Source organism: Orbicella faveolata, unplaced genomic scaffold (assembly GCF_042242905.1).
Source record: "Orbicella faveolata isolate gen_17 unplaced genomic scaffold, um_ofav_v1 contig_35, whole genome shotgun sequence".
NCBI lineage: Eukaryota > Metazoa > Cnidaria > Anthozoa > Scleractinia > Merulinidae > Orbicella > Orbicella faveolata.
In genome coordinates, this window is record NW_028301564.1 from 18,805,882 (window position 1) to 18,832,427 (window position 26,546).

The 26,546-nt window shown below is 44.9% G+C and overlaps 1 protein-coding gene, 1 non-coding gene and 2 pseudogenes across 3 annotated transcripts in view; 2 read left to right on the forward strand and 2 right to left on the reverse strand.

Moving 5' to 3' along the window:
• LOC149103625 (serine/threonine-protein kinase PLK4-like) overlaps positions 1 to 25,250 on the reverse strand; it is a 47,520-nt pseudogene extending 22,270 nt beyond the window's left edge. Inside the window, exons 1-11 of the transcript XR_016202152.1 lie at positions 25,011 to 25,250; positions 21,479 to 21,574; positions 21,083 to 21,178; positions 20,532 to 20,646; positions 20,225 to 20,337; positions 19,809 to 19,897; positions 19,186 to 19,282; positions 18,788 to 18,846; positions 18,471 to 18,519; positions 17,877 to 17,904; positions 17,566 to 17,642 (exon numbers count right to left, since the gene is read on the reverse strand). The product of XR_016202152.1 is annotated as a serine/threonine-protein kinase PLK4-like (transcript). The remainder of the gene's footprint in view (positions 1 to 17,565; positions 17,643 to 17,876; positions 17,905 to 18,470; positions 18,520 to 18,787; positions 18,847 to 19,185; positions 19,283 to 19,808; positions 19,898 to 20,224; positions 20,338 to 20,531; positions 20,647 to 21,082; positions 21,179 to 21,478; positions 21,575 to 25,010) is intronic.
• LOC149103631 (uncharacterized protein F54H12.2-like) lies at positions 1,619 to 3,700 on the forward strand. Its single transcript, XM_089274048.1, has one exon. It carries the CDS (start codon positions 1,619 to 1,621, stop codon positions 3,005 to 3,007), a length of 1,389 nt encoding a protein of 462 aa, XP_089130174.1. The 3' UTR covers positions 3,008 to 3,700.
• Positions 4,602 to 5,991, forward strand: LOC149103632 (uncharacterized; annotated as a pseudogene).
• Positions 25,251 to 25,617: 367 nt separating the features above from the next.
• Positions 25,618 to 25,691, reverse strand: Trnan-guu (transfer RNA asparagine (anticodon GUU)). Its single transcript has one exon. It is a non-coding gene; the product is annotated as a tRNA-Asn (tRNA).
• Positions 25,692 to 26,546: the final 855 nt, after the last annotated feature.

Genomic DNA, 26,546 nt, shown 5'->3' on the forward strand with positions numbered 1-26,546 from the left:
ACATCCTATATCTACTGGTGCGCACGACCTTTTTGGACATTGTCGAGACGCAGGTATCTGAGAACGACGGGCGACTGGTGGACTTTGCGTCGGGCGTGACCACGATCACGTTGCATTTCAAGAAAGGATGAGTGATTTTTACGTCAGCTTACCCAGTCACAGCAGTAAGAGCGAGTTCCCGGACAACAAGTCGAACCATTTCAAGATCAGGTTACCACACCCCTTACGCCTGAATGGAGACGGAGGATGGAGAGTGGGAATGAGTAGCATCTCTCTACCTGATGCGAGAGTGACGATCTCATCCCTGTCGAATGAAGAAGGTGAAGCTAAGGTTGTATTGGCTTTCACATTATGGCGACGAGTTGATCAACCTACTTCGAACATCTATACGGTGGGAAGAGCCTCATTCGACACTGAAGACCTCAAGGAGGTATTTTACAACGTGAGTGGTGTTGGATTCATGAAATCCATGATCGCTTATTTCGAGCGACAACGCATCTACGCGAATAATGGTCCTAAATTGGGATCCCAATACTTCAACAGTGATGGTAAAAGAACCTACGTCAAGTTCAAGTGGGAAGGCGAAGACCTTGTTACAGACAATAAGGACACCTTAAGACCCTACAGTGACCAGCCGGCTTTGTGGTTCAACGTCGCTTTGGCTGAGAAATTGGGATGGATCAAGAAGGATGGAGATAATTACAGTCTGGGACCTAACTTACAGATTGAATTTTTTGAAGATAAAATTCCTGATATTGGCGTCGTGTCTGACTTACATGACGATAATGGCTTTCCTGTGTTTTGGTCTGTCTCATTACCTATTAAGGGTCAAAAATATTTGAAACTCAGCATCTATTGCAATTGGCGTTTTCTGAACCTGAACAAAGCGTTCGAGGTCTTGGTGGGAAGCAGTTCGCGTTCCTTGTTCCTCTACTCGGACGTGGCTAGAAGTGGCGTGGTGGGAAATCAAGTCACGGATTTACTGAGAGAGGTCAACTTGATTCGAAGAGGTGCAGGTGTTCAGTATTTCGAGCCTTACCACATTCAATATATTCCCGTGCGCAAAGACGTCATTGACATAATAGAGGTGCAAGTGGCTGAGACAACTGGAGAACTGACGACCTTTGGACCTGGCAATACGATCGTGACGTTACACTTTAAGAAAGAATGATCGGTGGAACGTTGGTACGATTTCATCCCGATAAAATGAGGCAATCCGGAGACGGATTCGGCATGGCTTGGAGAGGTGTCAAGAAACGAGGTCCCGGCATTCTCCGAGACTTTATCACCGAGGCGGCCACGGAAGGTCTGAAAGGTTTAAATTCGGGCAGCAAGGGAGGAAAGCCCAATTGGAGAGGTGGACTCGCCGGGGTCAAGAGAGGAGTGACACGGGCCGTGAAACGTAAAGCGACGCAAGAGATCAAACGGGCGTTGGCGAAAAAAGTGAGAAAAGACCTCTTTGGAGTATGAATCCCATTTACTCGAGGCGCGTGAGACTTATTCCGATACGACGAACGTATAAAGGCGGATCGATCTTCCCGTCCCGATCAAAACGCCTGAACTATCGTTGGGTGCAGTCGGCCCTGAGAAGGAGACGAAGACGACGATGACGTAGACGATGACGGACCTCGTGGCTCATGCCCGTTCGGCGGGGGTTTGTAACCCTCGTCTGAACATGTTCAGTACCCCTCCCATGGATGTGAGCATGTCGTCTCGACGGTTGGTGAGAATCAACCCGTTCAATACGGGGATCAACCCCGTGACCTTCCAAGTCGATCCTCAAGAAGACTTTATCGACTTGAACGAGAGTTTCTTCGAAGTGGAATTGACCGTCAAGAAAAGTAACAACACGAATCTGGTGACGGCGGATGTCCTGGGACTCGCCAATAATCTGGCCCACACTCTCTTCAAACAGATCAATGTGAGATTGAATGGGACTCTCATCAGCCCCCAGACGGATACTTACCACCTCAAAGCCTACATCGAGACCCTGTTGAACCACGACCGAGACGACGGTGAATCGATCCTGACACCCAGTGGTTGGTACAACTGTCTCGGTGTACCCGACAACGGAGATGCCGATGAATTGACTGCCAATATGTTGAATTTTGCCGCTCCTCACGCTGACTATACTGCTTTACCTCAAGATCTCAAGAACGTGGTCCTGGGACGATCCCAGTTTCTGGACGGAGAAGCCGTGACTTTGAGGTTCAAACCTTTCCTAGAAGTGTTTCACCTCAGCAAATTACTGTTACCTGGCGTGCAGATCCAGATCGACATGTACTTCAATACCCCAGCCCTGTGGACCATCCAATGGGACGGTGCTAGTACTCTGAGACTGACTGAAGCCGACGTGAAAGTGAGATTGTTCCTGTCTCAAGTGAGAGTGACTCCCTCGGTGTACCGAGAGATCATGACCAGCCTGAAAGGAGGAAGAGTGGCCACTTACCCCACGGTGAGAGGTGAAATTCGCACTTACTCGCATCCCAACGACAATCGCCATTTTGAGTGCAGCAATCCTTTCCACAGTAAACTACCTAATAGACTAGTGGTGTTGTTGTTGAAACAAGCGGCCTTCAACGGAACCATCACCGAGAGTCCGTTCAATTTTGGAAAATTCAATCTGGCTTCCATCAAACAATTGGTGAGAGGTGAAGAGTACCCCTACGAGACCTTGGAGCTCGATCACGATGGGGACAGTAAAGATCAGAGAGGTTACTACAGATTCCTCCAAGCCTCAGGAGCATTGTGCAGGGGAAAAGGAAACATGGTCCGGAAAGTGGACTGGGGGGACGGCAAGAGATGCAACATGTTTGTATTTGACAACACGGCCAATGGATGTTTGGACAGTCCAGTGTTGAACCCCAAGCAAGAAGGTGAACTGCGTCTGGTGATCGATTTCGGAGCCAATCCTGGAGAAAACCTGACTATCTTGTTGTACGGCGAATTCGAGAATTTGCTGGAGATCAACGAGAACCGAGTCGTCATCTACGACGTGTACCAATGAGAAGAAAAAATGGAGAAAGTAGCCTTGAATAATATACAATTGGATCATTTGGCCCGGACGAATCCGTCCCTACGCTGTGTCTTTTACGGCACGGTCCCTTGCGATCGGCTTCCCAGGACAGTCCCTCAAGAAGGACCGACCGCTTACATCGTGAACACGGACCCTCACGACAAACCGGGCGTGCATTGGATCGCTTTGTGGGCCGACAAGAACAAGTGCAAGATCCTGGACAGTTACGGTCTACCGTTGGACGCGTACGGAACCGCTGAACCGATCCAAGAATGGTTGGATCGTCATTTCAAGTACCAGATTCACAACGGCAAGAGTCTGCAGTCCCTGTTCAGCCAGAGTTGCGGCAGTTATGCCCTGATGTTCCTGATCGACCGAGCCGAAGGTCGGGACATGAACGAGTTCTTGAATCGTTTTAAGAAAAACGAGTTTGTGGAGAACGATCGTAAAGTAGGACACATGGTAGAACGTGTGATCGTGGACGAGTTGGCCTGGCGCAAGATTTGTAAAACCCCGTGTCACCAGGACACGAGCAGTTCCTCCCGAGGAGTGCGTCATTTGTTATAAAGTAAGCTGTTCGAAATAAAAGAGGTTCATTTTTGAAAAAGAGGTTGTGTGGTAGTCATGGCTCTTCAGTTTCAAGGGCATAGACATTTGGACGACGTGATAGCCAGGTTAGAAAAACGCTATGGAAAAGCGGGTGGAAAGACGCCTCAACCCAGTGAGGCTCATTTCAAGAAAAACCAACCGCCAAAACGACAACTCAATCTGAAAATACTTCAACCCGCCAGAAGACAAGTGTCTTTTCAACCGCCGTCCATCCTGGACACCGGTGCATTACCGCCGACGGTGACCACGCGTAGGAAACGCAAGAGAGCCGCCCCTGCCATGCCGAAGCTTTCCGAGAAGGAAGATAGGAAAAGAAGAATGAAAAAGAGGCATTGGTACGAAGACAAGTTCGGAGACTTGAGTAAATTCGCCAAGAAAAAACCTCGAAAAAAGAGATCGGCGCCTGCCAAGAAAAAAGGACGTCCCAAGAGAGCCGCTGCCAAGAGGGCCATGGCCAAGATCAGGAGTCGGGCCAAGAAAAAACCCATCTGTTTCAATCGTAAGGTCACCCTATTGGGTCTGTTGAAACGCATCCCCTCCGTCAAGACCCCATTGGCCAAGTTGTTCAGATAAAAACGGAACGTCTCGAGACCCTGGACCATTTCATGATCATGGAACGACGCAAAGCGTTTCAATTTCACACGCCGTCGAGTTTGTTGATAGCGGGTCCGTCGGGGTGCGGCAAGACGGTGTTCACGACCAAACTGCTCTTGGAGAACGGCGACTTGTTCCAACAGACACCGAAGAGTATTCATTACTGCTACGGATCGTGGCAAGACGGTTTCCAAAAGCTCAAGAAGGGTGGAGTCAAGTTTTACGAAGGCATCCCTGAAAGCGAACAGTTACCCCGATGGTTTCCTGGAGGGGGTGTGTTGGTCCTGGACGATCTGATGGACGAGGGTGGTAATGACAAGCACGTGTTGGATCTCTTCACCAAACATTCGCATCATCGGAACATCACGGTGATCTGCCTGTGTCAGGATCTATTCCCCAACGGAAAATTCGCCAAGACCATTTCCCGCAACGCACATTACATCGCGGCCTTCAAGAACCCTCGGGATCAGTTGGGGATACGGAATTTACTTCTGCAATCGTTTCCCACGCAATGGCAGGAGGTGTTGGACACGTTTCGAAAGGTCACCGATCGCCCTTACGGTTACATGCTATTGGATCTTCATCCAGCCAGTCAGGACGATCAACGTGTCCTCAGCCATGTGTTAAAAGACGAAGGATTCGTCCGATGCCATCAGTTTGCAACCCCATCATGTTGAGGAGCGAAGTCGAGTGGTTTCCGCTATTCATTCACCTGTGTAAAAACAGGCTCAAATACATCATGAACCCCCACGAGCTGGACTACGAACCGATGAGACAGGTCACGGAATGCGAGAGTTATCGTCATGTACGGTCCATCATCAACGCATATAACGGTGAAGGTTTCGATTATTTGGTTCATAAACAACGAGAACTCGCCGAGAAGAAGATAGAAAGAGAAAGGTACATGGATAAAAATGAGCTCTTATGGTAGTGACGATTTCAACTTCTCGGCTCTGGAAGATTATTCGCCTTGGGGGACACCGGCTCAGACGAGTACTCCGATTCCGCCTGCCGCGGGTGTGGGTACGAGTCTGAACACTCCTCCTTCACCGCGATCGTCACTGGCGACACCGCCCCTGCCCAGTGTCTCGCCCGTCGGAGTGGGCACCGCTGGCTCAGGTGCACCGCAGACCAACATCACGGTGGGTGTCGGCAGTGCTGGATCGGTGTCGCGTGCCAATGTCACGGCAGGTGTCGGGGCACCCAGGATAACAATGTCCACACCTTTGGCACGAGCCGTTCGAGGAGGGAAACGACCGAGACGCGTCCCACGTCAAAATACACCGACGTCCTCCAGTGATTCCGGAAGCCGCAGACGAAGTAGCGCTAGTGGTAGCGGCGGTGGAAGAGGCAGAGGTGGAGGCAGAGGCGGAGGCGGAGGTGGAGGCGGAGGTGGAGGTGGAGGAGGCGGAAGTGGTAGTGACTCCACACCGCCTTCCTCTTTTTGATCGGGTCGCGGAGGAAGAAGGAGGCGAGGAGACCGTGTTCTCGACCAAGCCCAGATGCAGCAACAATTGGAAGAGATTTTGCACCAACAACAACAAACGGCCGCGGGTCGACGAATCGCAGGCATCACGACCACTAACACGATCACGACTACCTATAAAAACGGACAACGTCCTACCGTCACACGCAATTCGACCAGTGTACGTAACTGAGAACAACAACCATGAGAAGACGCCGTCGTCGACCGAAAAGGAGAAAGCAATGGGGCGGTGCTCTTGCGAATGCCCTGTCTGCGATGTTACCCATTGGTAAGGGGCCGCCTTGGGATTGGCCAAAGCGTTGGGTGGCCGCGCCGTGAAAACAGGCATCCGAGCTGGAACCGCCGCTACCATTGGTGGTGTTGGAGTGGGCATGGGTCGTGGGATCCGAAGACTTGTGAGACTTAAGAAAAGACGACCCCCTCGTCGATGAAAAACCATTCGAATCAAGATGTTGAGGAGTGAAGTCGAGTGGTTCCCCTACTTTTTGCATCTATGCCGATGCTCTCGCTCTTACTGGGATGCGACCAGCATGGATCACGAAGACATGAAACGTATCGCGGACGAGTGCGATAGTTACCGACAAGTCCAGGACATCCTGAACCAATCCGTAGAAACCGCCTTCAAGGACGAGATCTGGGAATACAAGCAACAAGCTAAAAGGATCGAACGTCCCGACAGAAAGTCAGACTACGTTTGGCACTGGTTAGAGAAGAGTCATGAGTACCTCGGTCTGTTTATTGGATGAACCTTTCAACACCGTGGTGGATTTGGATTCCCTGAAACGTTTGGGCGTCTTGTACGCTTTCTAACACAAGTATTGGTGGTGTCGAAGGCAGATGTTTGGTTACTACAAATTGTGCAACGCCATTCTCAACGGACTGGCCTTACTGACGGTGGCCGTGAGTATCGTCTTGGGATCCGTGTGGAAAGATGGGTACACGGTGGTAGGATTGACGGCTTTTGCCACCTTACTGAAAGGATGGAACGATTTCAAGAAGTATTCGTTCAAGATGGACATGGCCCAATTCGCTTACACGACGTACGAAAAGACGCTGACAGAACTCAGGAACTACGCTTTGGGTGGCGTGGAGGAATTGGATGGGTTTTTGACCAAGATGCAAACGTTGGAGACGTGGTGACGGATTTTACATCTCCCACGTACGACCGATACGCTCGAGACTACGCCCTACGATTTCGCCACGTGCCGCTATAAAAAAATGACATCGCGACCAACCTCTTCATTCAGAACCATCATGCCTAAGAGGTCGAGGAGAAAGAAAGCATCTTCGAGAAGGCGTAAAACCACTAAAAGAAGACGGTACCAAAGGGGAGAAGGGTTTGCCAGCGTGGTGGCGGGTTTACCCAAGGTGGCTTGGAGTATCACCAAAGGCATTGGAAGCCTGAGAGAAAGACAAGAACGGGCGCATACCAAAAGGATGATGGAACGAATGAGACGAGGTGAAAAAATTCCACACAAGGGTGAAGAGTTCCGATGCTCCATCATGTGAAAAAAATAAAAGGACGAGACTAGCCGTCGTACACCTCACTCGTCACCATGACAGCCCGAAGGAGGAGACGAAGAAGGAGACAGAAAGGGGGTGATTTGGCGAGTATGATGAGAGCAGCGGGTATGGGTGCTCTGGCTGGACCCTTCGGTTTAATGGACAGACATATCCATAAGAACAGGGGAAAGATCGAAAGAGTCTTACGCAGGATACCCTTTCAAACGGCCTTTAGGCGTCGAGGAAAGCGATAAAAGGAGTACGTCAATCCACTCGTGTGCATAAGTCCACGATGAAGCGGTTACGACGACAACGTCCTTTCCTGACGCGCGTCCTGAAAGAAGCCAATCGGAACAAACGTCAACGGATGTTGCAATTCGCCGACAAAGATCAGATCAACGCCATCAGCGAGATGGTTCTCAATTTGCTGAAAAAGAGGATCTCCATCAACGCAACGACTTATGGGAAACTGAAAAGACATAAAAACGTTTTGCGAGAAGTGGGTACACGCAAAAACTCCCTCAAGCGTCGAAGAGAACATCTCCTCACCCAAAACGGAGCAGGGTTCTGGAGCGGATTGCACGGTTGCTTCAAAGCATGTTGTGTACGGTGAAAGGACGCAGCGAGGACGGTTACCCGCTGGAGGGGATCGACGTCATACCCAATTTCCCGCCGAGAGAAGAAGAGTCCAATACCATTCCTAAACTCGTGCAGTTGTTGCAAGACGCCAATCGTCGCGAACCCCGATGGAAAGACTGGTACGAGTACTTGAACAAGAGGTACCACGACCTGTATCAAGAATACATGGCTTTAAAGTTCGGTGACTTCTGCCAAACCTGTCAAACGAAACGAGATACCACGCCGCCCGGTGGGTGCATCGAGTTGTGCAGGGAGTGCGGTAAAGGCAAGCGAACCGTTCGAAGTCTCGAACTCGAGTTGGAAAAGAAAGACGAATCCATACGGTACTGGCAAGACTGTTACGAGACGGACTTGAGAGAATTGTCCGAGTTTCCTGACACGACCTTGAGTCAGAAGGTATGAACGAAGTCATGATGGTGCCCGTTCAAGAATTCAATCGTCTGCAAGATTATTACAAGGGTAAAATCAGCCAGAATGGCTTGTTGAACAAAGCCGGACGTCTGGCCGCCGAAGAACATCTCATCCTGAACGACAAACGCATCCCCGACAGCATGGCCGTCAAGATGACCAAACCCATCGCCTCCGAGGAAGGGAAACTGGTGAAACGTATACGGACGGGTAAAAGCGGTCCCATCTCGTACCAGGGAACGACAGAACCCGAAGGCATGGTCGACGCACCCGTCGAAACTCTGTTGAAACAGATCCTCACGGGAGTCAACCAACCACCCGCAGCCCCCGTGATCATCCCGCCACAACCCCTTTCTACGACAGGACTGAAAAAGGAGCTGAAAACCCCCATACCCTCCACGTCAGGTTTTAAAAAGGAGAAGAAAACCCCCAAACCCTTCAGTCCATTCGAACAGGTCACGCTAGGTAAAACTCCCCTATCGTCCAAGAAAAAAGCACCTATCTCCGATAGAGCCAGACGTGTACTGAAATCACTCGGTATCGACTACGACGACGGTGGTTACAGTCCCAAAGGCAAGTCAAAGAAGTACAAGAAGGCCAAACCGTCAGCCGCAGAAAAGTTACAAGCAGGGTGGGAAGATTTCGAAGACCCCTGGAGAAGGGGACTGGACTATGACTCGGATAAAGAAGAGGAAAAAGGCACCTCCACCCCCGAGGAGAAGTACCCGACGTCGACGTCAACGAGGGTATGGGATCGACATCCAAAAATGGTTGGCCAACACTGGGATCGAGTTTCATTGGCCCGGTTATCAGTACATGGGACCTGGTACCAAACTGAAGAAACGTCTGGCGCGTGGAGACCCCGGGATCAACCGTCTGGACCGACTAGCCAAACAACACGACATTGACTATTCCAGGGCCAAGAACTTACAGGACAAATGGAACGCCGACACCAAGATGATCCAGGCCATCGACAAATTACCCGGACGTAAAACCATGACAGAACGCATTGTTAAGAAAATCATGCAGACCAAGAAACGTTGGAAATTGTAAAACCTTTTATTGTTGTTGTTGTAATTAAAGTTACACACGCTTTGTTGTTTTTCAAAAAAGAGTCTCTTTTGTCCTATAAATAGTGTTCTAACTGATTCATAAGTTCGGCGGTAATGTATACATTGCGCGAATATTCAAACTGAGTAGCCTGCTCTACCTTATCCTCGCGTTCAAATTGTTGAAACCATCTACCCATGTCGTGTAACATAAACGACATCTTATCAAGCTCAGCAGCTATTTCAGTTATCATTTTTTCTGTTTTCCGTCTTTCTTGCATTCGTCTTACTCTGTTTTCTTCTGCTTCCTTCCTATTTTTCCTGATCTTTTCAAGTCTCCGTTTTACAGGATCCTCGGGTTCCGCTAACATGCGTTCTACCTCTGCTACCAACCCTTCATCAGGCTCAGAGTCAGAGTCAGAGGAGGAGGAATAAGACAACCGCCTCCCACGGCGTTGCGGTAGGGGTAATGCCTGTGGTGCTGCAGTGGTATTGGTGGTAGTGCTCTTAGCGGCGGTGGTCGTGCTCTTAGCGGCGGTGGGGAAATAAGACACCACCCTCCCACGGCGTTGCGGTGGGGGTAATGCCTGTGGTGCTGCAGTGGTAATGGTGGTACTAGTGTTGGTTGGTGGTAGTGTTGCAGTGGTAATGGTGGTACTAGTGTTGGTTGGTGGTAGTGTTGCAGTGGTAATGGTGGTACTGGTGTTGGTTGGTGGTAGTGTTGCAGTGGTAATGGTGATCGTGCTCTTAGCGGCGATGGTCGTGGTGTTGGATGGCGTTAGTGTTCCCCTGAAATCCGTCAGCTCAACCCGACCTCCAAACAAACCCCGAAGAATTTCATCTGGATCGTAATCATGCTCTTCCCACTGTCGTGTTGCAGTGGTAGTGCTCTTAGCGGCGGTGGTCGTGGTGTTGGACGGTGGTATTGTTTTCCTGAAATCCGTCAGCTCAACCCGAACTCCCAACAAACCCCGAAGAATTTCATCCGGATCGTAATCATGCTCTTCCCACTGTCATGTTGCAGGTAAACGGGAGCGACGTTTGCGTTCCCTATAACGATTCAACGCGTCGCGCACCATGTCACGCATCTTGTACCGTTTTCATGCACGATACCGTCTTTTCTGCTCGCGAACTTTCTCCGGATTTCTTTTCTTCCACTCTTGCACGAACTCTCTTCTTCTCACTCTCTGTCATTTCAATGCTTCAGCAGAGCGGGCAGGCATGGTCTTCCGTAATGGACGCTCATACAAGTTCTAAAATGGGCGTGGAGAATAATCGTGCTCTATCTATCTACTATATCTCTATATATCTCTATATCTCTATATCTCTATATCTCTATATATCTATATATCTATATATCTTTATATCTCTATATCTACTATATCTACTATATCTCATTTAAAAGAGCATAAAAAATACTCTCTAGAAAAAAAGTTTTTCCTTCATGGAAGCTAGTAGTAATTTTTAAACAATTTAAATAAATTAAACTTCACAAAAAAAAAAAATCTCGCATTTCCGTCACCATGGCAACAGCCAGTTGAATATTAACTCGAATCGAGTTACGCGTCTTTTCGAAAAGTGTGTTTACTCAACAAAACGAAGCTTTTTTCCAAAGTTCCGGAGCTCTACGATCCCAAAAACAATTCAAGACACATAATTCAAGAATTATTTGAGATTGCAAACGGAAAAACGGCGGTCCGAAGGGAATTTGAATTTGAATTTGAATTTGAGTAGCACATGGCGAAGGTCATGCAAGCTCACTTACCTAAAATTTTTGCTTCTAATTTCTTGCTAACCGTAAAATTACATTCGTATTTACTTCAAATACCTTTAGGAATGTTGTCCGCTTCCGAAAACATCTTCAGGACGTTGAAATGATGCACATCGCTCGCTCGCTCAACAAAACGCCGCCATTTTGACTTAAAATTGGGTGATTTTGCAATGTCGTCATGTAAGCCACATTGAAGCATTCCACGTGAAACTAGTCATGTGAAGATCAGGGACGGCGCGGATTCGCCTTATGAAGATCTGTCCAACCAATCACAGATCGAGACCAAGTCACGTGTTAACCAGACCCAGGGGATAGGGGGTATCCCCCTCCCGTTCGGAGACTGGGGGCGGGTCGAGTGGGGGGTTACCCCCTATCCCTCTCTCAGTCGGAGACCGGACCCCGTTTCACCGTAGGTATAAAAAAGATCGGTTCGAACCGTTCAAGTCACTCTGAGTTTTTGACTTGTATTGAGCGCTGGAAAAAAATCATGGCACAAGAGCTGACCGACGAGGAGATGAACCAACAGATGGATCAACATGAAGAAGCAGTGAGTATAACATGCACCCTATGTAAGAAAGTCATCTTTAGATCCGTCCAACCAATCACAGATCGAGACCAAGTCACGTGTTACCCAGACCCAGGGGATAGGGGGTATCCCCCTCCCGGTCGGAGACTGGGTCCGGGTCGAGTGTGAACCTGGGATCCAGTTTTACCGTAAGTATAAAAAAGATCGGTTCGAATCGTTTCAGGTCACTCTGAATTATTTTTCAACTTGTATCGAGCGCTGGAAAAAATCATGGCACAAGAGCTGACCGACGAGGAGATGAACCAACAGATGGATCAACATGAAGAAGAAGCAGTGAGTATAACGTGCACCCTATGTAAGAAAGTCATCCTTGGAACCGAAACCCGTGCTCGTACCAAGTGCTGCCGTTACTATGGGCATTACGATTGCTTCATCAGGACACTCAAGGAGCAGATGAACAAGGGGGTGACCCCTGAAAGGTTGCCCTGTGAAATCTGTCTCACCCCGTGTATTCTATGTATGTGCGTGGCTTCCCTAAACAACTGACCCATAGACTTGGGATTTTGTTTCGTTGTGTTTTGCGGTTACAAAGCCTCACCTTCTTTTCATAGAGTTACTGGGATTGGTTACCGGAAGAACTAAAGTGTTACGTGATTGACCTAGCAACCTGGCAGTGTATACGCAATCGAAGGAACAATAAACTATTGAACGAACTTCACAAAGAAATAGTAGAATACGGTATAGTGAAAAGACAATGGGGTTACGGACACGTAGAAGTACGCGTGATACCCAATGATGAAAATAGACATTATATTATAAATAGACATTATGTCAACAAGAATATCTATTTTCACTCGTCTTACCATGGACATTATGTCAACAAGTGTAACGAGGAAAAGATAATCCATTTAGGACGTGATTTCCTAGACGCGATGAATAATATAAAATATATAAAAGCGTTTTTGTTAAACACCACTTTGCTTGGAGACCTGGCAGTAAAAACTGACCAATAAAAAACGTTGTGTTTATTGTCTTCACAGAACAGACGGACCCACGACGAAGCCTTCCCCTTCGATGATGACGATGACTGGATCTTTGATCCGGCTCTCGATCGAGTGATGCTCCAAACCGGAGGTGGTGGTGGTAATACAAGACCCCTCCTAGAATTCGAATTAAGACCCGTAGGCGCTCGACGTCACTGCCGAAACGTCCTCAACAAACAACGATTCGAAGCCACGCTCAGACAACACAGAGACGTGACTCCCAGGGACAATCTAGGCCAAGAATTGACTCAGGCCCTTCAACGATCCATCGAGCAACAAATCGCTCAGGATCCTACCCTGACACCCAACTCCACGGTCCATTTCACCATGCAGTCCAGTGCCTTCACGCACGCCTTTCAATCCACCACCTTCACCGTGTGCGAATTCGAAGAAGGGAGTGAAAGACTAACCACTTATCTCCAGTCTCTCGCAGCCAAACTCAACTCCAACGAAGAATTCACCCCCGACGACACGTTTACCATGGAAACCACTTTCATACGTACCCCGGGTCGTGGCAGCGGGCACGGAAAACGATACAAACCGAGTTTCGCCGCCGTACGGGGAATCGTCAAACGGTCGCGCGTGACCATCAAAAACAAAGATAATCTATGCTGCGCTCGCGCCATCGTCACTATGAAAGCCCTGGTAGACGCGAACGGAAATACTCGAGACCGAGATTACTACAACCTCAAACAGGGTTATCCCGTCCAAGAGCGATTGGCCAAAGACCTCCACCGTCGAGCCAACGTCCCCGAAGGACCTTGTGGCATTCCCGAACTGCAACGGTTTCAGGCCGCGTTACCTGGCTACCAGATTAAAGTCATGTCCATCGACCCACCCCACATGCTCATCTACGCGGGACCCGAACCCTTGGACAAGATCATTCGTCTCATCAAAGAAGGCGATCACTACGACGGATGCAACTCGTTTAAGGCATTCCTCAGCAAATCCTACTTCTGCGACGAATGCAATCGAGGCTACGATCACGAGGACTTCAAACATCATCCCTGCCTCGGTAAATGGTGCTCCGCCTGCAAACGAAAGGACTGCCCCGATTTCATCGAAGCCAAACGACCCCTAGCACGTGGCAAGTTTCCCGAACCCACCTCGATCTGCCGATCGTGTCACAGAAAATTCTTCGGAGACCAATGCTACAACTACCACTTGCAACGGCGGAGTCTCAGCATCCCCTCCATCTGCGACACTTACAAAAAGTGCGTGAAATGTTGTCACGTCTACGAGCGTAAACGTAAAAACAGACGAAGTCCTTTTACCCATGGTCACAAGTGCGGATGGGGCGAATGCAGCATCTGCGAAAAACAAGTCCATCTGGAGACGCACCGATGTTACATCCAACGCCTCCCCCAAGACGAAGACGACCCCAAAAAGAAACGCGTGTCGCGCGACCAAGTCAGAGGGCGACCCTTCGAAGAACCCGACCCCGACGATCCAGACACGCGAGTCTGGGTAGACAGAGATCCACCCCTTCAAGTGTACTGCGACTACGAAGCCATCACCGACGCCGAAGGGAATCAGACACCCATTCTACTCTGTCTAGAAGACGACAAAAATGAGATATGCTACTCCTTCTACGGTGACGACTGCACCGCCGAGATGTTCGCTCACCTCGAATCCTTCGCCGTCGACGTGGACAATGACGATCGGGACGTCATCGTCCTCTTTCACAATCTCAAAGGCTACGACGGGATGTTCATCCTGCAACACTGTTACGCCACGCATCGAGAAGTCACCGACCAAATCACCGTCGGCACCAAGATACTGTCCCTAAAATCCGACAGACTGACTTTCAAAGATTCCCTCTGCTTTCTCCCGTTCCCGCTGGCCCACTTTCCAGCCACCTTCGGAATCCAAGAACTGCGCAAAGGATTCTTCCCGCACAAATTCAACACCCTAGAAAACCAAGCGTACGAAGGTCCCATGCCACCGCGAGACATGTACGATCCCGACGGCATGTCCGCCAAAAAGAAAGCCGAATTCGAACAGTGGTACCAAGAGAAAGTCAACGACAACTACCATTTCGTCTTACGGCAAGAAATGGAAGCCTACTGCGAGTCGGACGTCAAACTCCTCAAAGCAGGCTGTCAAAAGTTCCGGCAAGAATTCAAACAAAAAGCCGACTTTGACCCCATGGAGAAATGCGTCACCATCGCCTCCGCCTGCAACCGATTCTGGCGCAAGAAACTCGTCCCGCTCAACACCATCGCCTCCAGACCCCCGCGAGGATGGCACGGTGCCCGATCCAATCAGTCCGTCAAAGCCCTGAAATGGCTAGCCTGGCAAGAACACTCGTTGCAACACACGGACCAAGGCGATCGTATCCTTACGGTGCGAAACGGAGGTGAAGTCCGACTGGACGGTCATCTCGTGGACGGATACGATCCGACCACTGGAACCGTCTACGAATTTAACGGATGTCTATGGCACGGATGTCCACGCTGTTTCCCGACCAATCGAGACAGACATCCCATCTGTCACGCCGATCGCACCATGCAGGAAGTCTACCAGTCCACACTCCTCAAACACGACCTTCTCAGTGACAAAGGCTACCAGCTCTGCGTCAAGTGGGAATGCGACTGGGACCTAGAAGTCAAAACCAACCCTGATCTCAGCCAGTTCCTAGCCACGTTCGAAATTGTCGAACCGCTCCAACCCTGAGAAGCTTTTTTCGGAGGGCGCACGAACGCAGTCAGACTACATCACGTGGCCGACGTGACTCAAGGAGAACAAATCAAGTACATCGACGTAACGTCGCTCTACCCCTGGGTCAACAAGGGAAGCAAATACCCCATAGGACACCCGCAAGTCATCGTCAACCCCCAAGATCAAGACATCCATCACTACTTCGGTATGGCCAAAGTAGACATACTACCGCCACACGAACTTTACCATCCCGTTCTACCTTTTTGGCACGGAGGTAAACTCACCTTCCCACTCTGCCGATCGTGCGGGGAACACGAAATGTCCAAACCCCTCTTAGAGAAATCACATCGATGCCCTCACACGACCGAGCAACGTACGCTACGAGGGACCTGGTGCACACCCGAAATCGAGAAAGCCGTTGCCATGGGCTACACGCTTATCAAGATCCACGAAGTCCACCATTTCCCGGAAAGACGTCGTACAGGACTCTTCGCCGATTACGTGAATACCTGGCTAAAAATCAAACAGGAATCCGCTGGTTACCCGAGTTGGTGTCACTCCCCCGAAGACAAGGCACGGTACGTGCGACAATACTGCCAGAAAGAAGGCATCACTCTCGATCCGTCCACGATCCAGAAAAATCCAGGACGCAAAGCCACTGCCAAACTCATGCTCAACTCCTTCTGGGGCAAGTTCGGTGAAAACCTACACAAACCCACTACCCAAGTCGTCTACAACGCAACGCAACTCTTCGCCCTCGTTTCCGATCACTTCAACGACATACGACAAGTCAGAATTGTCAACGACGAAGCCCTAGAAGTTGTCTACGCCGAACTCAAAGACAACCAACCCGATAACGGACGAACCAACATCTTCGTCGCCGCTTTCACCACCTGCCGGGCTCGGCTCAAATTATACAGCTACCTGGAACTGTTAAAGCAACAAGTCCTTTACTTTGACACTGACTCCGTCATCTACTCCTACAAACCGGGTCAAGTGGATATTCCTCTAGGTGATTACTTGGGTGAGATGACCAACGAACTCGACGACGACGACTTCATTACCACTTTCACCTCCGCTGGACCCAAGAATTACGGGTACAAAACCCATCAAGATAAAGTCTGTTGCAAAGTCCGAGGCTTGTCCCTCAATGTACGAGGAGCCCAACAACTCAATTACGACGTCATGGAACAAAATCTCCTCGACGAACTCGAACAACCTCTCGAGGATGGTGGACGACGCAACATCCATGTCGTCAACCCTAACTTCTTCTATAGAAACCCAGCCACCAAACATCTCAAAGTCATCACACGGACTAAACGCTACGGACTCGTCTTCGACAAATGCGTCGTAGACACGAACACTTTTATGTCGTTTCCATACGGATACACACCCTTGTAATTTTTTACTTCCTGTAAAAATCAATAAAAAATCATTTTTGAAACTCACTTCCTGTCTATCGCCTTATTTGGACATGCGCGTCACAACCTCAATCTCATGGATTGGCTATCGCCTTATTTGGGCACGCACATGACCTGTGATGAAAAAGGCCGCTGACCTGTGACGTCACTGCAGACGCATTTTAAAAAACATCCGCCATCTTGGATTTTCAAATTTAAGAGAATGTATGGGAAAAAGTTGGTCACGTGGTATCATCCCTGGCTCCTGATTGGTTACGGCCCCTATGAGCGTCCTTTACTACTGAGCTGTTTGCATCATTGTGGTTGGTGGGAACACTACAATCTATTTCAAACGAAGTCTTTAAAGCCTTTTAAAGCCTTTAAAACCCACCTGCTCAAGCATGGTTGCCTGCAACTATTCAAAACTCCATAAATTTTCCCTGACTTTTTTCTGATAAAAAGAAAATTTCTCTGACCAAATAAACACAAAATGTCTGATATGATTTGAGCAATGGGTGTAAAAATTATTCACTTAAACATAAAAGTCTACTCATAGCACGGTAACCTTTTGAATACCATTTGAATCATCTCACTTTAATTCAGTGACAACCCGATAAAATTGTCAAGCATTCTCTAAAAGGTAAATGTCAAACCTAGTAAGAATACTTAAAGCATGTGTTATTGTGTTTTCAAATTAATGACATGAAACATCTCTTTTAATTACAATATGGCAGAATAACTTCAAATTAAATTCACTTATGGGGTCACCTTGAGGGCTAAAGCCTTGTTAACTTCTTCCTTACTGTATTCCAAATATTACCATGCTATGAGGTTTTTTGGTAACTAAGAGCTTTACATACCTGTGGATGATATAGCTGACTGTTTGATGAGTACTTTGTCATGCTTTCTTGAGTCATAAATGGATGATCTAAAATCCCTGTAAATACAGAACTTTATTACTGAATTACTAAATGCGACATGTTCATTGTTCCAGAAATATTTCGCATTAAATGACATCTCTAACGATTGCATTTCAAGACCCCCTTGGAGCTTAATAATCTACATTACCCTACTGACTGAAACTTGAGGGGATTTGTTCTTTCTTCTTTGGTCTTTAGAAGCAAGAGATGTGAGATGTCTTGAAATATGTTGAGCACTACACAACATGTACCTGACAATGTGATCCTGTCCTCTGGATTCTAAAAAGTAAAGAAGAAAAAGAAACTTTTTACTTACAGGAGTGGAGATTCCCTTTTTGTAAAAACCATTGTGTGTGATAACTAAGTATTAATTACCATTTTGCAGTAAATACAATAGGCGAGCTTACTTATGACAAAAGAATTGGTAGGGTATCTTCAAATATTTCAAGCTGATATAGTGATAAGTCCAGTTTATTTGAATTCTAATCACTGAAAGAGGTACGACAGGTACAAAGAAAGCCCAGACAGCAGGATCAAAACCCACAATGGGTAACCTTGCAGTTGATTTGTATGAATGCTAAAATAATAATCATTTATTTATAAACAGTAATCATATACACATATAGTATTGTTCGAAAATGGTGCAAATATGTGGAAGAAAAATAAAAAAAATAAAAAATAAAAATAATGAAAAAAAACGTTGCAGTGCTAGAGCAAATGCTCTTCCAACTGAGTTAGAAAGCTGGTGATCCTATTGAGCTGGAAATATTTAGCACTGACTATTTATAATAATTATTATACTGCTGTATCTAAATAGTATATTATGAATAAGTGATTTACAGTACCTTCTTCAATAACTGACTGATGAGATCCTGAGCCTCTGATGATAGATTACTGTAAAAAAGAACCAGAAAAAGCTACATTCAATTTTTACTGTTTTGAATTTACAGGAAGACATTTAGTATTTGTGTGGCAATATAATATGAATGTGTTAATCAGATGGTTTGACCCAAATCCCCTGTGGTTAATATTCTGCTTTTTAATTAGCTTGAAAAACTTGTAAGTTACATGTAACTAGAGCAAAATAGATGGGCTACAGGCACTGACTAAGCCTAGCATACATGATTGTGTGTATCCCTTAAAAGAGGTTTTTTATACTCACCAAGGCAAGTCATAATCAGCTAGTACTATTCTGTTGAGTGTGCTCTTGACGGCCTCAGTCTTGAAAATAAAGATCAAAAGGTAAAGGTGGAGTATGAAACCAAGGCCAAAGAAGAACCATACATTGCAAGTGTTGAAGGATGTGAGCTGCACAAGAGATCATTTCTCCAACTCTCAGCAAGCAGGAATCAAACTGTAACACTTTCACAAGAAACTCTTGACATCTCAAAGGTCTTGAGAAACATTCACGTAAATTAGGTCTAATGAGAGGGTACAAGAGTCAGCCAGAACTGTTGAAAGTTCCATGGCCAATGAGCATGAGAGCAAACTCTTGTCAACTCTCCACATCTTGTTAAATCAGGGCTTCAGAATATAAAAACAATATATTGACCAACTTACATCAAATGGAGGACTTCCCACAAGCAGAGTATAAAGCATACACCCCAGGGACCAGACATCAGACTCAAGACCATGAGGACCTCTGGTCGCTATCTCACTACAAGAGAACACAGAGGTCATTACAACTCTTCCATTGGCAACCACAATGTAATACATTTCTCCTTGCTGACTTTCTTACATTCATTGAGAATCTGATGAATAATACACCTAGGCAACGACATTTCTCCCTTTGATGTTGTTTATAATCTCCCAACCTATCTACATGAGAATGGCATTTCCTTTATAAGGAGAATTCATGTAGTGATCACATGGATGCAGCTCTCAGTACAATGTGCAAAAAAAAGTCCTGTCTGATAGCCCAGAGCTGGTAGACCGTCCAGTCCAGCAAGTTGATTCTGTGCAGTGAAGTTTCTTTCCAATGAAAATATTTGAAGAAATTCAAAATACAGGGGTACTGTAAGAGACGAACTTTTAGGGGGCTAGTGAGAATGATGTCATAAAACGCAATAAGACAAAGTCTACATGTACTTTAACAATAGTTTTACACTAAATGATGATCATATTTCTTACACAATAACCCCTGCCCAAACATACAATAAAATCGGGGTATTACTGACACTCACGGAGAAATGTAATTAGGTGTTCCACACATTGTGTAGTGTTTTTCATTAGGCATTGTTAGTCTTGCTGCAAGGCCAAAATCACCAATTTTCTGAGAGAAAATGAAAAACACATAATTATTGTATAATTTCTGATGTCACGCAATGTATACGTAACTATATACATGTAACTTGCAGCAAATCTTAAACTGCAATTGTAAGTCTCAAATAAACTGCCTAACACAAAATTGTTTTTGAAAAAGCCAAACAACACTTTCCTCTGGATAAATCAGAGTCCAGTAGAGTTTTTCTTACCACTTACAATCAGTTGGATAGTCTGTCAAGGGATTTATCCATTGGATAACATTGTCTACACTTTGAACAATTGGGGACAGCATAATAAGTATGTCATTCCATCACTCCACTCAATTAAGACTTACTGCATCCATTTCTCTTGTCAAAAGAATGTTCCCCAAGGTCAGGTCACGGTGAATGATGCCATGTGAGTGAAGATACAAGACTCCTTTGACAACTTGAGTCATAATGTGACGAGCTTTAGAAGGAAGAAAAAAGACAACTACCAACTTAACATTAACATCCCATGCAAGTTATTCCTCAGACTGACGTCCCTTTCCATAGTTACAGCATCATACAAAAGTTATCCTGTCTAATACAGAAACTCAGGCAGGTAATATTATTGGAGTTTTTAGTTGGTGGTGTCTTGTGAGTTTCTTAAGTGAATCATACCCTCATTTTCACCCACTGGCCGTCCTGTCTTCTTCAGGTAGCGGTTGATCTCTTTATTGTGACACATTTCCAGGATAAGGTAGACATAATTGGCATCTTCAAAATAGTTATAGAGCTGACAAAAATAACAAATTAGTGACAATCTAAGCATATAAATTCACAAAATAATTTTAAGCAGAGATACAACACAAAACGCTCTTCCCAAGATCTAGAATTTTACAGTACAACTGCTATAACCAGAACAATCGCAACAATGAAAAACAAATTAAAACATTTTGCAAAGAAGAGTGACTTGAAACTTAGTAAAATTGCAATGCACTTAACATAGACTGTCTGCAACCCAAAGTTGGTCATAAACTCATTGGTTTCTGTTTTCTAAGTGATCAAGGCAATTAAGTCTCAGTCTTTTTTCAGAAGGAAAAATTCGCAAGTATGCAATACATTGTCAAAATTATATTTTCCCTCCTGATCATCTGCCTTAACCATCTGACTGAGCTTTTCAAAAAATTAAATGTCAACATGTCTTAACATGAGATGTGCAGTGTATGTACCTCAAGTACAGAAGGATGTTTCAATTGACAGTGAATTTCCACTTCATTTATGACTCTTGCCACCATTCCTGATGTCTTCATGGCCTTCTTGTCAATCTTTAATAAAAAAAATGATTTAAAGACATGTTGGTAACACATTGAAGTATACAAATTACCAAATACAACTACGCTAGACCTTGCATAAAAAAATAATTTATAAAAACATTTTTTTTTTATTTGCCAGTGCCATTCAGGGAGCTATGTTTCCTTAACAAATTTAAGGTGGCTTTTAACCACTTCATCAGACTATGTTTTAACTCCACGTGTCTGCATGCCATGATGAATGAAGGTCATAAATTTTGGATACAAAATTTCACAAAAATAGAAAGAGAATCAAAAACAAACAAGCATACATACCATCTTGATAGCAAACTCCTGTCCTGTGGCTATACAACGGGCACGGTACACACATGCAAAACCTCCCTTGCCCAATAACTCAAGAACTTGAAAGTCCTAAGGGAAAACAACATGTAAATGAATGAGAAAGTAATAGCACCCCCAAATAATCAATGTAACTGATAAGTACTGTACATGTATGGTTTACTCATATTTAGCCTGCCAGAGCATCGGGTTTTTTTGGCTCGTCTCACACACCACGACAAGGAAGAGCCAGAAATACGACTACATTCGCAGGCTAATTTATATCAGAGTTGGACAAAACATACATGTACCTTGATAACACAACTGAGCACAGTGTACTTATATAAAAAGTGCACTTTCCATTGACAGCCTCCATATATCAACTGGGAGTAAAGTTGCCTTTTCTGATTGCTCATTTGTGAGGAGAGGAGTTTGTAATTTTTTGTCATATTTATATGGTGTAATGGAATCCAGTTAAAATACCAGCACCAAAAGGACACCCTCTCTAGGTATCTGTGTTAAGCAGACAGTCTATCAGAATAAACATCAGCAAGACATGTTTGTTGACGTGAAGACTAATTTTATAAAGCATACAATTTAAAAACTACAGAACAAAGCTTAATGCCTTTATTATATCCAATCTGATAGGCTTTCAGCAGTGCGATTTATTCTGGAATCACTCTTTTTTTTTTTTGCTCTAAATTACATCTTTTTGCCAGCAAATGACAGTGAAACACTGAAACAAAACATCCAATCACATTTTAAGGCTTGTTTAAAGTAGCCAATCAAATTACAGGTAATCCAGTGCCAAAAAATATTTAAACAAAACAACATCCTGTATTTAGGTGATTAAATTGAACAATTTGAAGATGGATGTAGTCAAGGAGCAATTAAACTTTATGTCATGACATTTTGGTCTGCTCATTCGATTTAAAAAAATAACGTGTATGATTTCAGACCAAATTGCACTCCACCGGGTTTAATTACCATTATTAAGTAACTTGAGTTCAGATTCAAGAAACGTTGAGTTAATGTTCTCTTAATTAATCAGGATTCCAATTAGCACATATACTCATAAGTCAAAAGTGATTTGGCCATGAAGATTTTCTGTTAATAAATAATTCAAAAACCCAAATTAATTCTTAATATTTAGATAGTTTCTGGCACGATATAATTACATGTGCACATTGGAAATAACTGGATGAAAAATCTTCCAAGGCCTGTCAAATTGGACTAGGCCGTCCGTGAGCAGAATGTAATTTTTGCAGACCTTGAATTCTCATTCCTCAACTATCTGAGCAATTTTCAAACGAAATATGGCTACAGATCAAGACAAATTAGAGAGCTGCTTAAGCTCAAGTAGAGTCACAGATCCAAACCACGAATATCGTACATTCCTTAAGATCACACAGCGGAAATCTTTGCAACGAATCGACTAAAGACAAGTTTTCAAAACAGTGATATCCTGAATTCTTGACATCAGAAACAGGACTTGAAAAACAATAAAGCCATTCTTCTGCCAATAAACACAAAAAATTTGTATTAGAAACTACACCACCACCCTGGGGGGGGGGGGGCACTGCCATATATGGGCTATATAGGTATGTGCCGCTGTGAAGGGTATAGTTTTCAAGCAGTTTACTCTAGGATAGGGTATATAAATCAGAGTGTTGAGGTCTAGAATAGGGTATAATTTTTCACAATACTCACTGGTTGGTTGAAGATTTTATCTAGACTAGGGAAACCAGGAATTGCCACTCAAAAATATAAAAAAATTAAATCGGCAAGATTAAATTTATGCAAATCAGCTCCATTGGGGAATTTGGGGAGTTTACTCTAGTATAGGGTAGCAAAAGTCAGCTGAACCAGCTCTGGTATAGGCTAAGGGTTCCAGGGTCCCAGCTGCACATCCCCACCCAGAAATTCCCAAAGTACCCCCCGCGGGACCACCACACAGCACCATGTACAGTGGAACGAGGTCGGCGTCAACAAAACCTGGATCGGACCGGACCGGATCACGGATCGGATCATGGACTGGATCACGGATTGGATCATGGATCAGATCACGGATCGGATCACGGATCGGATCAAGGAAAAAAATTCAAAATTTTGTTGAGCAAATTGCCCCAGAGTGACTACTGTGAGCAGAACGTTTTATCTAATTCAGGTGTGATATTCCTTTATTCTTTTATAATATCAAGCTAACTGGGAGCTGGTCACAGATGAATTTTTTTCAGGCTGTTGGGTTTTGATTGCGATGATCAATCATGTCTTCATATCTTTCTCCGCAGTTCAGATAAATGATATTTCGTGTAATCACTTGCATCAAAGGTAAACTGTCATGAAACAAGTCAGTATGGTAATAATAGGACGAACGTATGAATAGAAACACAAAAACTAAAAACACTAAAAAGTTAAACACCTGATGATTTCAAACAATTTCCGTTTTTGAGACAAGTCTATACTTTTACAAGGTGTGAGTTTGGAATACGATATTTCACACTGGAATAAAACGAAACAAACCATTTGTATTTCAAGGAAATATAGCTGCTTTATAAAAAATTCTAGGAATAACATCGATAGTGTGAACAATAATGCAACCCGAGAATAAACAACATTTTAGGAGTTACGTCACGATTTTTAGAGTTATTTTTAGGGTCGTAAAGAGTTGCCCTTAAATAGAATAAAACCTTAAAATGATCGTGCTCTAGGATAGAAAACACTTAAGAGGCAAGAACAAATCAAAACGGAATGAGGATCGTTAAGGATTGCAAAGATTAACGGGGACTGGAAATGACGAACTTGAAAAACTAGGCTAGTTTTTTCAAGATGTGCAAATCGTGACGTAGCTCCTTCAAAGCAAGTCATGTCCTTAAGCTTTCGTACGTAAGTTTTCTCATTAACTGTATTGTGTGTAACGCCAACTGTAACGCTCACATCTGACACGAAAATGTAGCCGAGAATTAGCCACTGATAACAATTTCAAAAACGAGAATGGGAGGTTCACGCAAGCTTCGAGCCAACTAAAATTCAAATATAACTACATCTGCCTGTTCATTACAATTTAAATTTGTCGTAAATTAGGCGCTTATGTGGCTTTTTAAATGACCTCTTGTCATTCTCTGTAATTAACATGTCATTGCGTCAAATTCAGGATTCTTATTTTCATTTAACATATTTTAGTTTTCCACTTTTATTTTTTATTTATTATTATCTTATAAACGGTTTGATTTTTGTTTTTGATTTTTTTTTCTTTAAAACTTTGTTTTTTTTTTCTGTGATCCGCTCCGTGATCCGATCCGGTCCGATCCGGTCCGATCCTGATTTTGTCGACGCCGGAACGAGGTAGGGATTAGTTGAAAGCGTCCGTGTCCCAAAGACCAATGTGGTGCTTTTAAGTCCATGTTCGTGATTTCATTCAGCTACTAATGAACAGTGTTTAGTTCTTTTCTCTCATGCCATGATGACAACTCAGTCCAAAGAAACCATACTACTCGAAGGAAATATGAAACCACCAAGTTGATCTTACCTCGATCGAGTCACCCATGACACGAGAACTCATCTTCGATCGCGACGTCGCTCGCTACGTCTCCAAAGAATCCAGTAAAAATACCGCACAAAGATAACTCTGGCACCGCAGTTGGTTATCCTTAAGTTCGAAGCGTGATTCCATGTCGATAACGACTTCTTTTTACAAAGATTTTACCACATACTTTACAAACAATGTCGTTTTCCGCCATTCAACGAAACTTTGAACGGCCCGCGCAATCAAAACACAGAACACGAAAACGAGGCTTACAGTTCGTTAACGCGCGTGAAGGTTTATGGGTCAAGCATTTTGTGTGTGTATGTGTGTGTCAGCAAAAACATCCTAGCAACAGATCACTTCAAAAGAGGCAAAGTTATTACCTTGAATTTATGAATTCATAACATTGATCCACAGCGGGAAATATAGCAGCCATTGATCATCAAAAAGGGAACAGAGTTTGCGCTACATAAATGTAAAGGATGCAGATAAGGGAGGTAATTTCCCCTTTTTTTTTTCACTAACGTACGTTTGTAACAAAATTAGACCCATTTTGAGTGAACGGATTACATTACATTTGTTGGCACATCGCTGGATGGAAAAAAAAAACCGTCCCCGGGTGGGCTTGAACCACCAACCTTTCGGTTAACAGCCGAACGCGCTAACCGATTGCGCCACGGAGACACAAGGTGAACAAATAAATGCAAATTAGTAACGACATTATTTCGAGACAACTGGAAACTAATTTCGTTACGGGGGATCTCCGAGTTGGTCCTTTCATTCTTAGATTGGGTATCCCTGGGTCGGTGCCCCTCTTTCCCGCTCCATCATAAACCCAAAGAAGCCCCCACCGGAGGAGAGAGCTGAGCTAACCGTCGGAAAATTTAATCCAATTTACTACCCCTGTATTTCCTGTCTTCGGCCATCTCCTCGAGTCACACTATTTTCAGGAGTGGTTATCTCTCTCAAGTTATTTTCCTATCATTCTCGGTTTTGAAAATTCCAGAAAGGTCTAGAAAGTGGGCCAATCCAACATCCACGCAACGCGCGTTCATCTCTCTGAAAATAACTAGCTTAAGGGGATTACCTTAGGAATAAGACCTATATGTGATTGACCCTCATACGGCCTTCACCCTATCTTGACAAATACAATTTAATTTTTTAGCAACTAAAGCAAGTAGAGTGAAGCTGCACACTAGTTATTTTTCGCAGTAAGCAATTTAGTCACCGTCTCTTATATGATAGGTCAAATTATTCTCCTTCTTTGTTAATAGTGCAGGCTACAATACTGAACTATAAACTCTCCCCGGCGTTTTCTATTAGCGACAGTCATTTAATAACTCGGCTGCATTTCTCCCTCACTATTCGATCATAGAACTAGAGACTAAACTACGAAAAATTTTCTTCAAGTTTTGTTTTGTTTTGTTTTTTTCTTTCAGAAAACATGTTCTGCTTCTCAGACAACTCAATTCACCTTAAAGCTAGACTACGAGTAGTCCCTCTTTCGCTTAGTCCGTCGTGCGTGACGCGAAAGACTAC